This window comes from Canis lupus, chromosome X (assembly GCF_011100685.1).
Source record: "Canis lupus familiaris isolate Mischka breed German Shepherd chromosome X, alternate assembly UU_Cfam_GSD_1.0, whole genome shotgun sequence".
NCBI classification, from domain to species: Eukaryota; Metazoa; Chordata; class Mammalia; order Carnivora; family Canidae; genus Canis; species Canis lupus.
In genome coordinates this window covers 124,149,569-124,165,028 of record NC_049260.1, presented here as the reverse complement: position 1 = coordinate 124,165,028, position 15,460 = coordinate 124,149,569, and the positions used below count along the sequence as shown (strand labels likewise).

General features: G+C 41.6%; 1 protein-coding gene across 1 annotated transcript in view; it reads left to right on the top strand.

Annotated features, from left to right (window-relative positions):
- Nucleotides 1–3,275: 3,275 nt before the first annotated feature.
- Nucleotides 3,276–15,460, top strand: part of F8 (coagulation factor VIII) — a 174,125-nt gene continuing 161,940 nt past the window's right edge. Inside the window, 1 exon segment of the mRNA NM_001003212.1 lies at nt 3,276–3,421. Coding sequence (NP_001003212.1) covers nt 3,276–3,421 — 146 coding nt within the window.

Sequence of the window (15,460 nt, the reverse complement as noted above, 5' to 3'; positions counted from 1 at the left end):
GCGCCTCGGGCCCCGCCCCCCGGCCGCGCGTTGCGTCACAAGGCTCCGCAGCCCCGCCCCGGAGGGCCGCCGGCGCGCGTGCGCGGGGGGCGGCGCCCACGGGGGAGCTCGGCGGAGGCGGCTGCCCAGTAAGGCCCGGGGGCCCCATGGCTGTGGGAAGAGCCCGCCCGCCTCGGCGCGGCAGCTCGCGGAGCGTCGAGCACGTACTTTCCAGGGCTGTGTCCACGCCGCTTCCGCACGGCGGACAAAGACGCGGCGGAACCACTGCAATTACAATACGTAAGAAGCGCTTTGAAAGCAGCTTCCCTGCCTGCACCGCGTGTGAGCCCCACTCCTAAACCACTCCTGCCCCCACACGAGCCCAGTTAATGGCCAGTTCACCGTTCCAAAAGCTTGGCCCCTAATTCTATGGCGTTACGCTGCCAATTTTTTTTTATAAATTTATTTTTTATTGGTGTTCAATTTGCCATCATACAGAATAACACCCAGTGCTCATCCCGCCAGGTGCCCCCGCTAGTGCCCGTCACCCCTTCACCCCCACCCCCCGCCCTCCTCCCCTTCCCCCACCCCTAGTTCGTTTCCCAGAGTTAGCAGTCTCTCATGCTCTGTCTCCCTGTCTGATATTTCCCACTCATTTTTTCTCCCTTCCCCTTTATTCTCTGCCAATTTTTATTTGGACTATTTGGGGGGGGGGGTGGGTTATTGGTTTGTATGAATTACTCATATATCCATATGTGTGGTTTTCAAATATTTTCTCCCGTTCAGGGATGCCTGGTGGCTCAGCGCTTGAGTGCCTGCCTTTGGCTCGGAGTGTGACCCCGGGGTCCCGGGATCCAGTCCCGCATGGGACTCCCCACACGGAGCCTGCTTCTCCCTCTGGCAGTGTCCCTGCCTCTCTCTGGGTCTCTCAGGAATAAATAGATAAAATCTTTAAAAAAAAACAATAAAAGGTCATTCCCATCACAGCCCTCCTCTATTCAAAAACCTACCATGACTCCCTATTGCCCTCAGTGGGGAAGGCAAACTTTTGCTGAAGCGCGCCCTTCTCGCTGACACTTTTCATGACCGTCCTTTAAAATTGCAACCTGGGGCAGCGCGGGGGGCTCAGTGGTTTAGCGCTGCCTTCAGCCCAGGGTGTGACCCTGGAGTCCCGGGATCGACTCCCACGTCCCGCTCCCTGCTTGGGGCCTGCTTCTCCCTCTGCCTGGGTCTCTGCCTCTGTCTCTCTGTCTCTCTGGGAATGAATGAATGAATGAATGAATGAATGAATGAATGAATAAACAAACTTCAAAAAAATAATACAATCAAATGAAATTGCAATCTGCCACATCCCTTCTTCCCCTTCCCCTGCTTACTTTCCCTTTGTGCACAGCACTGGTTTTACCTTATCACGTGTTGTATGAGCTACTCATGTGTGACAAGTATGGATGATATTAATTTCATGTATTTTTCAATCCCACGTACCCAGCACGTGCAAGTAGAACATAGAAGTTTGGAGCAGAAAAAAAATATATAAATAAATAAATAAATAAATAAGAAGTTTGGAGCAGGACTTATGGAGCCAGATTACATGGGTTGAGCTGCTAGCACTTGCAAACTCTGTGACCTTGGCCAAGTTGCCAGACTTCTCTGTGCTTCAATTACATCACCTGTAAAATGAAGACATGAATAGCAGCTGCATTAAAGTAAGTTACCGTAGTTTGTGGCGTAAAGTACATGCCAGCTGTTGTTTCCACATTCTGCTGTCTGGCAGAGAGAAAGCATCAGCAGATGTTTACCAAAGGGCCTTCTTCCTGCGTGTTTCCAAGCTGGATGGCACCTAATTGCTCCCAGGCAACTTCATACCTGTGTACGACTGGGCTCGCAGTGATAACATTTGTTATAGCAACCCTGGTCAAGTCTCTTCTCATTATCTCCTATACTTTGAGGCCCTCAGTCCTCCTGATAAACATTAACCTGACTAGGGACTCTGCTTGAGCTCAACAGCGTGACACGTTGGTGTAAGCAGATATGTCGTATACCTGGGACAAATGTAGACCTTAAGCATCAGGTAGCGGCGCCTGGGTGGCTCAGTTGTTTGGACATTGGCCTTCAGATCAGGTCAGGATCCCACAGCCCTGGGATCAAGCCCCACCTTGGGCTCCCTTCCTAGTGGAGAGTATGCTTCTCCCTCTTCGTCGCTCTCTCTCAATATTTTTCTCCCTGTCTCGGTGTCTCTCTCAAATAAATAAATAAATAAATAAATAAATAAATATCTTTAAAATAAAGAAACATCAGGTGACAACAATGCAAGATAAATAAATACATGAATGCCGCATGGTTATAAGTGCTATGGAGAAAAATGAAGCCAGGAGGGATTTCAGCAGTGTCCGTGGAAGTAGAGAGCTGAGAGTGTAAACGCAGTGGTCCACATTTAAGCTCACGGAGGAGGCGATTGGAGCCAAGTCTTGAAGGAGACGTGGAAGTGGGAATGTGTGGCGATCTGGGGGAAAGTGTTTCAAGTAGAGGATATGGCAAGTGCTAACGTCTAGGTGCAAAACTGTGCTTGATATTTTAAGGAAGAGCAAGAAGGACAGTAGCCGTAGTGACAGGAGACCCCAGAGGTCTGGAGGAAGGGGCCGTGCAGATCACGGGAGATGCTCTAGGCCATACTAAAAACTTAGGATTTTACTCTGAATGAGGTTAGAAGCCAGTGGAGGGTTCTAGGCAAAGGACCGACACAATCTGCTTTATAGTTCTAAAAAGAGGGGCACGGGTAGCAACAGGGAGACTATTAGAATACTGGTTACCCTTGTTTGTGCAAGGGGATTCCAGAATTTCCAACAACATCCAGAGCTCCTTTGGCTGCTGCTGCTGCGAAGGAAGAGACTTTGAGTAGGCTACGACTATGGATACACATCAGAGCTCCTCTTCGCCTTGACCTTTCCGTCCCTCCCTTCCTTTCCTTAAACGTTCTGATTAAATCAGCATTCTTGTGCCCCTAGTACTCTCAGAACCCAATGGGTTAAGATTTAGCTCTGCCTCCCTTTTCCTATTCAGTGCTTCCTGTGGCTGCTTCCCACTGCCAAAAAGGAAACAATCTTATCTGTTGCTGCCTACTGCCAATGCTGCTGTAACATCCAGCAGGTAAAGGTCCCTAACATTCACAGCAACAGTTGTGGGACTTTTCATGAAATCATAGAAAATTTGCCTTTTTTCTCCTGGGAGCTGAAGATATTTTAGGGAAGAATTAATCTCTTGTTTCTCCAGTTGAACATTTTCTAGCAATACGAGCCATGCAAGTAGAGCTCTACACCTGCTGCTTTCTGTGCCTTTTGCCCTTCAGCCTTAGTGCCACCAGAAAATACTACCTCGGTGCAGTGGAACTGTCCTGGGACTATATGCAAAGTGACCTGCTCAGTGCGCTGCACGCGGACACAAGGTAAAGGCGTGTTCCATAGGGTCCAGTCAGGATTGTGAGGAGGGGACTGGTTGGAGGAAGGTGCAGACATGACGTTAGGATGGTTGTAATGGTATTAAGCACTGGAAAAGCACTATTGAGGTAAGGTGTGCATGCTGATTGGCAGCCCTTTCACAGATCCGGACAATTTGTTGATATGTTGTTATGTTTTGTCCATTACTTCTCTTTGTCACGTGCTGCCACTTTGGAAACATAGACAGTAGAGTAGAGGGAAAATGAAGAGGCGAAGAGCCGAGAAAACAGACCTTCCCTCAGCCTACTCCAAGCTTCTATACAGAGAAGCAGAGCAGTGAGACCCCCTCAGTATTATACACAACTTTAGTCTGTCCTCCTGTGTCGGTGTGGCGTGGTTCTGATATCCTTGCCCAGTTTTGTTTAAGGATAGTATTAGCCAGGATTTCAGAACCTTTTCATTTGGGGGGGGGGGCTCCAGTGCATTTTGGGAGACTAGTATTAAATGATTTTTCAATATTATCTATGATCATCAATTTATCTGGAGCTTTCTGCGTCCTCTTCTGTCAAATTTGGTTATGTATATTTTTTCTAGAAAGCAATCTAGATTTTTCAAGGTTTGGTAATGTATTGGTATCAAGTCACATACTAGTCTTGTGATGTTCAACTGTTCTGTATCTGTAATTATATTTCCTTTTTCATTCTTTTTTTAAAGACTTTATTTATTTTATTTATGAGAGACACACAGAGAGACATAGAGAGAGGCAGAGACACAGGCAGAGGGAGAAGCAGGCTCCATGCAGGAAGCCCGACATGGGACTGGATCCCGGGGCTCCAGGATCACACCCTGGGTCAAAGGCGGTGCTAAACCACTGAGCCACCCAGGCTGCCCTCCTTTTTCATTCTTATATTCTGGGTGTCCTTTCCCTCTCTTAAGAATATTTCCAGGAAGTTTCTTAATTTTTTTGATCTTGTCAGGAACCGTCTTTTGTTTCTATCAGTTGAAGCTTTTACTCACATTAAATCATTCCTTCTTCCCAATTTCCTTTGGTTCATTTTGCTGATCTAATTTTGCTAATTGAGTTGAATGCTGAAATTATTTATTTTAAATTTTGTTTTGTTTCCTTTAAATGTGTTGTTATAAAGATTTAACCCCATGTATAATAACAATATAAATATTAAATGTGATCGTGTCATAAGTTATATTATTTTTTGTTCTTTCTGTTTGGCTCCCCACCCTCCTACGTTAGCCCCCTTCTTGCCTATCCCCAAACAAATAACCCCAATATGATAATATGTGCTCATGCACATACACATACATAAATATGCAAATAAAGGTTTTCTTGGTCATTGCTTGTTTTACAAAAATGGGATATTACAAACCTGTTTATCTCTTATTAACACCTAGTAGAGGGATCCCTGGGTGGCGCAGCGGTTTGGCGCCTGCCTTTGGCCCGGGGCACGATCCTGGAGACCCGGGATCGAATCCCACGTCGGGCTCCCGGTGCATGGAGCCTGCTTCTCCCTCTGCCTGTGTCTCTGCCTCTCTTTCTCTCTGTGACTATCATAAATAAATAAAAATTAAAAAAAAAAAAAAAAAAAAACACCTAGTAGAATTCTGAGTAAGCATAGCTTCAATTCATTTTTTCTTAATTTAAGAGGGATGTGAGGGGAGGAGCACAGTGAGGGGGAGAGAGAATATCAAGCAGGCTCCATGCCCGGCATGGAGACCAATGCTGTGCTCGATATCACAACCCTGAGATCATGACCTGAGCCGAAATAAAAAGTCAGATGCTTGAGCCAGGTGCCCCAATTCATTCATTTTAATGGCTACGTAAGATTTCATATTTTCCATATTACTTCCATTTTTTGTTCATTATATGCTGTATCATTACACACTGGTGCTTTTACTCCTGTGGGACCGATTCTCAAGAAGGATATTACTAGAATGAAGGGAGTATTTTCTATTTGGTTTTAATCTCCAAAAAGGCCAGAACTCTTCACACATTTCTACTACCAACATATGCGAGTGCCCTTCTCCCCACTTTAATTTGAATAAGTTTTATCTTGTTCTTTTAATTTTTGCCTATTTAGTCAGATACGGAGTGATACTGCGTCAGTACTTTAATTGAATTCCTTTTACTTCTTAAGTTGAACATCTCAAATGCCTGTTGGGTGTTGCATTTATATTTTGAAATTTGACTATTGATATGTTTTGCCCATTTTCCTTTGGGCTCTTTTATTTTTTTAATGACAGAAAACCTTTTATCACCACATATATTGACTATTTGTTATACTGCATAAACATACTAGTGTATAGTGCAGTTTTCCCCAAAACCTGTTGTCTACTGATTTTGTTCATGACTTTTACTAAGATTTAAAATTTTTTATAGTTTTTTATTTTATTTTTTTATATCTATCTTTTATATCCTCAGAGTGGCCAGTTGGTCAAAAATGTTTTCTGCATGTCAAGGTTGCGTGTATATTTCCCAAATTTTCTTGCAAGATTTTTATTGGTTTGCTTTTTACATTTATGGCAACAATTCATCTGATAATTATTTTTGTATACGGTATAGAAGTGGGATCTGTGTAGTAGTATTTCCATCTAGATCAATAGCCTCTGGCAGTGGCACCATTTATCAAATAATACGTCTTTTACTACTGATTTGAATAAACACATTCATCGTATAAAATTCTCGTACACATTAGTATGTATTTCTGGATGCATTATGCTTCTTCATTGAACTGCTTTATTTTTGTCTTGCCATGCCAATACCATACCAATTGATTACAATGAGTCTATTATATCTTCTGATACCTGGTAAGCAAAATCAGTACTCGCTGCTCTTTTTTAAAAATCTTTCTTAGCATTTCTTTTTTTTTTAAGATTTTGTTTATTCATTTGAGAGAGAGAGAAAGAGCACGCATGAGTGGGGTTGGGGGAGAGGGAGAAGCAGGCTCCCCACTGAGCAGGAAGCCCAGTGGAGGCTCAATTCCAAGACCCTTCGGATCATGACCTGAACTGAAGGCAGACGCTTAACTGACTGAGCCACCCAGGTGCCCCTGCCTTTCGTAGCACTTCTTACTCACTTTATTCTATGTAAACATTTTAAATTTTCTTCCAATTAAAAAAAGCTAAGTCCTAGGGGGCGCCTGGGTGGCTGAGTGGCTGAGCATCTGCCTTCAGCCCAGGGCGTGATCCCGGGGTCCTGGGATCGAGTCCCACATCGGGCTCCCCGCAAGGAGCCTGCTGCTCCCTCTGCCTGTGTCTCTGCCTCTCTCTCAGTATCTCTCATGGATAAAAAAAGATATTTAAAAATAAATAAATACAATTTTAGTGTTTTTTTTAAATGAATAGGTGAATGCTCCATCTTTTTTTTATAGCTCAAATAACATTAGAATCACCTATTGTTTAAAAGTTAGATAAGATTCATTTATCAGTCCATTTGCTTCAAGTGACATTTGGAATATTTTTAATCATGTCTTCAGGCTCTTTTATTAAAATGTCAAATCAAGCTTCAACTTTTTTTGAAGTCAGCTTTAATAATTTTATATCTGTGCAGATTATCACTTTATTTTTTCAATTCCGTCGCCACATGATAAGTAGTTATGTGCACTTTCTTTTTCTTAAATTCCTATGTCTTTGTTATTGATCTTTTATCCACAAACGGGTTTGCAAAGGATTTATTTTGTTGGTGGTGATAGTCTTTTCAAAGAATGAGCTTCTGGGTTTCTTTTTCTCAATTATTTTTTTAAAGATGTATTTATTTATTTGAGAAAGAGCACGAGTAGGAAGGGCAGAAGGAGAGGGAGAGAGAGTCTGCTTCGGACTCTGTGCTGAGAGTGGAGCCGGATGCAGGACTTGATCTCATGACCCTGAGATCATGACCTGAGCCAAAACCAAGAGTCGGACACACAACTGCCTGTACCACCCAGGCCTCTCCCCAGTTATGTTTTAATATTTATTTTTAGATTTTATCTCTATCAGGCTGCCTGGGTAGCTCAGGAGTTGAGCATCTGCCTTCCGCCCAGGACATGACCCCAGAGTCCCAGGATCGATTCCCACTTTAGGCTCCCCACAGGGAGCCTGCTTCTCCCTCTGCCTGTGTCTCTGACTCTCTCTCTCTCTCTCTCTCTCTCTCTCTCTCTCTCATGAATAAATACATAAAATCTTTAAAAAAAAAGGCTTGATCTTTATCAATGATATCTTAGTTTCTTTGGATTTATTGTGTTGTATTTTTTCTAATACTTTGGGAAAAGTAATGTTATTTTTCTTTTGTCCTTTGTTTTTAATAGTGAAGGCATTTAAAGCTATATGTTTTTCTCTGAGAACTTTTTTTTTAGAATCTCTGAGAACTCTTTTGCATATCACATAGGTTATGATATGAAGTTTTCGTTATTTGCAGTAGTTTGTAATATCCTCTTGGATTCCATTTAAGATCATGATTTTTTTCTTTCTTCTTTTTTCCAAGCTTTTATTTCAATTCCAGTTAGTTAATATACAATATGATGTTTAGTTTCAGATGTAGAATTTAGTGATTCGGCCCTTCCATACCCGCCCCCCAGTGCTCATCACTGACAAGTGCCTTCCTTATTGCCCATCACCTATCTCACACCCATTCCCCACCACCACCACCTCCCCTTGAGCCGCCATCACCTTGTTCTCTATAGTTAAGAGTCTGTTTCTTGGTCGGCCTCTCTTTTCCACCCCCCTCCATGTTCATTTGTTGTGGTTCTTAACTTCCACAAGTGAGCGAAATCATATGGTACTTGTCTTTTACTGACTGCCTTGTTTCACTTAGCTCAGTACTCTCTGGCTCTACCCACGTTCCTGCAAATGGCCAAGATTTCATTATTTATTTGTCATGGTTCAGTAATATTCTGTGTCTGTGTGTCTCTCTGTGTGTGTGTGTGTGTGTGTGTGCGCCATATACTACATCTTCTTTATCAGTCAGTGGACACTTGGGCTCTTAATTTGGCTACTGTAGATAATGCTGCTATAAGCATAGGGATGCATGTTATCACTTTGAATTAGTATTTTTGTACTTTTGGTATTTACCCAGTAGTGCAATTGCTGGGTTGTCGGGTAGCTCTATTTGTAACTTCTTGAGGACCCTCCACACTGTTTTCCAGAGTGGCTGCACCAGCTTGCGTTCCCACCCACAGTGTGAGAGGGTTCTCCTTTCTGCATCCTCACCAACACCTGTTGTTTCTTGTTCATTTTAGCCATTTTGACAGGTGTGAGGTACTATCTCATTGTAGTTTGGATTTGTAGCTCCCTGATGACGAGTGATGTTGAGCATCTTTTCATGTGTCTGTTGTATGCCTTCTTTGGAGAAATGTCTATTCACATCTTCTGCCCATTTCTTAATTGGATGATTCATTTTTTGGGTATTGAGTTTTTAAGTTCTGCCTATTGGATACTAACCTTTTATCAGATATGTCATTTGCAACTGTCTTCTCCCATAAGTAGGTTGTCTTTTAGTTTTGTTGATTGTTTCCTTTGCCATGCAGTAGCTTTTTATTTTGATGAAGTCCTAATAGTTTATTTTTGCTTTTGTTTTCCTTGCCTTAAGAGACATATATAGTAAGAAGTTGCTACAGCCAATGTCAAAGAGATTACTGCCTGTGTTCTCCTCTAGGATCATGATAGTTTCAGGTCTCACATTTAGACCTTGCATCCATTTTTTAAGGTTTTATTTCTTTATTCATGATAGACACACACATACAGAGAGAGAGAGAGAGAGAGAGAGAGAGGCAGAGACACAAGCAGAGGGAGAAGCCTGCTCCATGCAGGAAGCCTGTTGCAGGACTCGATCCCGGGATCACACCCTCAGCCAAAAGCAGATGCTCAACCCCTGAGCCACCCAGGCATCCCTCTCATCCATTTTTTAAAAAAGATTTATGTATGTATGTATGTATGTATGTATGTACATAGAGTGGGAGAAGGGGCAGACAGAGAGAGAGAAACAGAATCTTTTTTTTAAGATTTTATTTATTCATGAAAGACAGAGAGAGAGGCAGAGACACAGGCAGGGGGAGAAGCAGGCTGCAGGCAGGGAGCCCGATGCGGGACTCGATCCCCGGACTCCAGGATCACACCCCGGGCTGAAGGCAGGTGCTAAACGCCGGGCCACCCGGGCTGCCCGAGAAACAGAATCTTAAGCAGACTCCACACTGAGCATGGAGCCTGTCACAGTGCTTGATATCACCACCCTGAGATCATGACCTGACCAGAAATCAAGAGCTGGGCACTTACCCAGCTAAGCCACCCAGGTGCCCCTAGGTGTTTCATCCGTTTTGAATTTATTTTCGTGTCTGGTATAAGAAAGTGGTCCAGTTTCATTATTCTGCATGTGGCTGTCCGGTTTTCCCAATACCATTTGTTGAAGAGACAGTCTTCTCTCCATTGAATATTTTTTCCCACTTTGTCAAAGATTTATTGACCATATACTTTTGGGTTCGTTTCTGAGTTTTCCATTCTATTCCATGGATTTATATGTCTATTTTTGTGCCAGTACCATCCTCTTTTGATGACTACAGCTCTGTAATACAACTTGAAGTCCAGAATTGTGATGCTTCCAATATTATTGCTTTTTTTTTTTCAAGGTTGCTTTGGCGATTCGGGATGTTTTGTGCTTCCATAGAAATTTTAGGACTATTTGTTGTGCCTCTGCAAGAACTACTGTTGGTATTTTTATAGGGATTGCATTGAATGTATAGATTTCTTTGGCTGGTATGGACATTTTAACAATTTTTGTTCTTCCAGTCATGAGCTTGGAATGTCTTTCCATTTCTTTGTGTCATCTTCAATTTCTTTCATCTGTGTTTAATTGTTTTCAGAGTCCAGTTCTTTCACCTCTTGGTTAGGTTTATTCCTAGGTATCTTATTATTGTTTGTGCAATCGTAAATGGGATTGATTCCTTAATTTATCTTTCTGCTGTTTCTTTATTGATGTAGAGAAATGCAATAGATTTCTGTATGTTGACTTTGTATCCTATGACTTGACTGAATATGCATATCCGTTCTAGCAATTTTTTGGTGGAGTCTTTCAGGTTTTCTTTTTTTTTTTTTCAGGTTTTCTATATAGAGTATCATGTCATCTGCAAATAGTGAAAGTTTGATTTCTCCCTTGTGGATTTGGGTGCCTTTTATTTCTTTTTGTTGTTGTATTGCTGTGTCTACGACTTGAGTAAAAGTGGTGACAGTGGGCATCCCTGTCACCTTAGGGATAAGTTCCCAATTTATCCCCATCGAAGATGATGTCCACTGCGGGTTTTTTTATATATGACCTCTATTTTGTTGAAGTGTGTTTCCTCTAAACGTACTTTATTTAGGGGCTTTATCATGAATGGGTGTAGTACTTTGTCAAATGCTTTTTCTGCATCTATTGCAATGATCATATGGTTCTTATCCTTTCTTTTATTAGTGTGTATCACACTGATTGATTGATGAATATTGAACCACCTTGGCAACCCAGGAATAAATCCCACTCAATAGTGGTGAATGATTATTTTAATGTACTGTTAGATTTGGTTTTCTAGTATTTTATAGAGAATTTTTGTATCCCTGTTGATCAGTGATATTGGTTTGTTGTTCTCCTTTTCAGTGGAGTCTTTATCTGGTTTGGTATCAGGATGATAGAATGAATTTGCAAGTTTTCCTTCCTTTTCTGTTTTTTTTGGAATACTTTGAGAAGAATAGGTATTAACTCTTCTTTAAATGTTTGGAAGAATTCCCCTGTGAAGCCATATGGCCCTGGACTTTCGTTTGTTGGGAGATTTTTGATGACTGATTTACTTTCTTTGCTGGTTATCAATCTGTTCAAGTTTTTTATTTTTTTTCCTGTTTCAGTTTGGTAATTTACATGTTTCTAGGAATTTATGCATTTCTTCTAGGTTGTCCAATTTATTGGCATATAGTTTTCAATAATATACTCTTAGACTTATTTGTATTTCTGTGGTGTGTGATTTCTCCTCTCTTATTTGTGATTGATTTTATTTATTTGGGTCCTTCCTGTTGTCTTTTTGATAAGTCTGGCTAGAGGTTTATCAGTTGTATTAATATTTTCAAAGAACCAGCTTCATTTAGGAGCTTGAATTTTGATTGCATTTTTATTTGCTTGTTAAGTTATTTTTTTAATATTTGGATCAACTTTGAGTACCATAATAGTTTCTTATTGCTGTGTAACAAATCACCTCCAATTTTACAGCTTGCCACAGCACCAATTTATTATCTTATACTTTTAGTGCCTCAGAAGCCAGGTGGGCTGTACTGGGCTCCTCTACTCAGGGTCACACAGGACCAAAATCAAGTTGTTGATAGGGCTACCATCGTGACTGGAATTCAGTTCCTTCTCAGAAGTTCCATGTAGGGCCCTTCATCTTCATGCTAGGAAGAGTGCATCAGGTCTCTCTCATGCTTTTAATTTGTGTGACTTTTCCTGCCTTCCTGTTCCACTTTTAAGAACCTTTATGATTATACGGGGTGTGTTTAGATTTGGGATAATCTCTGCCTTTCAAGACCAGCTGATTAGCAACCTTAATTCCATCTGCAAAATTTTTTTGTCCTGTGACATAACATTTTCATGGGCACTACACCAAAGGGGAAAGGTCAAGAGAAGCAAAATTTTGCCTACCACGGGTATAATTTACATATAATGAAACACACTGAATTTTTAGAAGATTTTATGTATTTGTTCATGAGAGAGAGAGAGAGGCAGAGACACAGGCAGAGGGAGAAGTAGGCTCCCTGCAGGGAGGCTGATGTGGGATTCTATCCCAGGACTCTGGGGTCACGCCCTGAGCCAAAGGCAGACGCTCAACCGCTGAGCCACCCAGACGTCCCAGAAACACACAGATTTTTAATGTGAAGTTTGATAGGTTTTGACAAATGCATACAAATTACATCAGCACCACCTTAATCAACACGTAGAACATTTACATCAATCATTCTGCCAGTTTTCAGTGAGTCTCCCTACCCTGACCTGGCCCCTGGCAACAAGCTGGATTCATTTTCTACTTTTTAAGACTTTTACATCATTAGAATTATACAGTATGCACTCTTCAGTGTCTGGCTTTTTATCTTTACCATCATGATTTAGAAATTCATCCAGATGGTTGCGCAAAGTAGCTTTAGTCCTCGATTGTTGATTATTGCTCCATTATGGGAATATATCACAATTTGTGTATCTACTGCCGCGTGGACCTTTGGATTGTTTCCAGTTTGGGGGCTAATATAAAGAAACTTGCAATGAGCATTCCTATACAAGCTTTTGTGTGAACATCTGTTTTCATTTATCTTAGTTGAATATCTAGGGATGAAATTATTTGATTATATGGTAAATGCGTATTTAACTATAAGAACTGCCAACAGATTTCTAGAATGGTTGTACCATTTTATATTCTCACCAATAACAGATGAGAGTGCCAGTTGCCACACATCCTGGACAATACTTCATGTTGCCAGTATTTAGGTTTAGTCACTTTAATGACTGTGTGGCGGTATCTCACTGTATGTTTAATTTGCATTTCTGTGATGACTAAAGATTCTGAGCATCTTTGCATGTATAATTGGCTGTTCCCGTATTTCCTTTGATAAAATGTCTGTTCAGAGCTTTGGCCCATTTAAATTTTTTTTGAATTTTTTTATTGGAGTTCAATTTGCCAACATATAGCATAACACCCAGTGCTTATCCCATCAAGTGCCCCCCTCAGTGCCCGTCACCCAGTCACCCCCACCCCCTGCCTACCTCCCTTTCTACCACCCCTTGTTCGTTTCCCAGAGTTAGGAGTCTCTCATGTTCTGTCTCCCTCTCTGATATTTCCCACTCATTTTCTCTCCTTTCCCCTTTATTCTCTTTCACAATTTTTTATATTCCCCAAATGAATGAGACCATATAATGTGTGTCCTTCTCCGATTGACTTATTTCACTCAGCATAATACCCTCCAGTTCCATCCACGTCAAAGCAAATGGTGGGTATTTGTTGTTTCTAATGGCTGAGGAATATTCCATTGTAGGGTTATTTGTCTTGTTATTTTTGAGGCTTGAGAATTCTGTATATATTCTGGATCTGTTTTCAGATGTACTTGTTTCAAATATTTTGTCCCAGCACAAAGTTTTTCATTTTGATGAAGTCCAATTTATCTGGTTTTTTTCCTTTGGTTGCTTGTGCTTTTGAGTCATATCTAAGAAACTATTGCCAAATCCAGGGTTACACAGAATCATACCCATATTTGCCCCCAAGAGTTTTATACTATTAGCTCTTACATTTAGTTTTTTAATACACTGGATTAATTTTTGTGTGTCATTTGAGGAATGGATTAAAATTCCTTCTGTAGTCTATATAGCCTGCAGTTGTGCAGTGTTAATGACCCTAAGGTACAGGCCCATATGGTCAGTAGCCTGATATCTGACTGAACAAGTAGCCACTTATCTATTAATGGTGGTCTTGTTAAAAATTATTAAAAGATAATTATTCTTAATGCATTGTATTTTGTATTGTAGGTTTCATTTAGCATGCAGCTTGAGGTATAGTGAATAACACTATAAAATTGAATTTAATGGAGAAGATTTATTATCTAGTTCTCTGTTGTGCAGGCAGTCACGTATATTTTTACCAGGAAAAAGTTGATACGGTTTTTATTTTGATGATACCATTTTATAGTCTAGATTATTTTGATACTGATTAATGGGATACACTGACTCTGGACACATCCTGACCAACTCTGCCAAGTTTTGAAATAAACATCTGGGGAAATTCAGTTTTATATTATCTGTTCCTGCAGCTGCTCAACTTCTTCTAAGCAAAGGTCAGGGAATATAATAGGTTTTCCGATTCATTTTAGATAAAATGTGAAAGAACAGTTCATGTGAAGGACATTGCTGCCAAATATATTTGGCAAGACTTATATATCAAATCCCAAGGGAAATGCACAAACAAATCCCACAGAAATTAGGAAGGAGTAAAGCCCATGAACTGGAACATTTTGTCACTTATTGTGCAGATTACCCTGAAACTGACAGAGGTACATACATCACGTGTTTCTGAACCCGAAATAATTCTGAAACTATTTACTGTAATAGAAAATGTCCTCTATATGCTCATCCCGGAACTGAATCACATACCTGGATGGTGCTAATGCTCTTAGGCATGTCCCTTTGAATAGAGTCTCCTACTATGGACCATGTCCCACTAGAATAGAGCCTTGGCGTTCTGTTTCTCTGTCTCACAACTTTCTTTTATTTATTTATTTTTACCTGTTTCCTTAGAGGGAGAAAAAATTATTTCTGTGTGCTCTTGATCCTGTTCCCTGTGTGCTCTTCCAAGGTCTTGTTATAGTAAACGTTTTCTGTGTCTTACATTCTCATTTTAGCCAGAAGTATTAAAGTGGAAGCACTGTGCTGGTGGACCTCAAAATACCTATCTGTTGACATGGGTCTCAGTTTTGTTAGAAACTGGTGGAAGCTTTGGAGAAACTGGATGGAGTAGACTCTGCAGAACCAGGGACACAAAAACGGAATAAAGGACGACGAGATTAGTGTTGAAGGACATAATTGTTAAAGTGGGCAGGAGATAGGACAAATAGGGTGTACAGAGGGGTGCACTTGATGGTATGCGCACCCCATGATATAGTTAAATGACTGAAAGCCACATAGGTCTACAGCCATGGAAGTTTTAGGGATGGTTAAAATTAGAGCATATTTAAATATGAATTAATATTATTGGGTTGAGATCCCGGGAAATGGACTCAGGGAGCTCAGGGGCTGCAGCGAGCCCTGCGAGTTGCCCCAGTGGGGCCACCGTGGCCGGGCTCTTGTGTCTCCATCCCGGTCCCTTAAGCACCAGGCCGTACTGGGAGGCCCAGCGGCTCCTGGGGGGCGTGGCCTGCCCTGGGAAGGGGCGTGGCCTGTCCTGGGAAGGGGCGTGGCCGGCCCTGGGAGGGGGCGCGGACTCAGGGAGCTCAGGGGCTGCAGCGAGCACTGCGAGTTGCCCCAGTGGGGCCGCGGTGGCCAGGCTCTTGTGTCTCCATCCGGATCCCTTAAG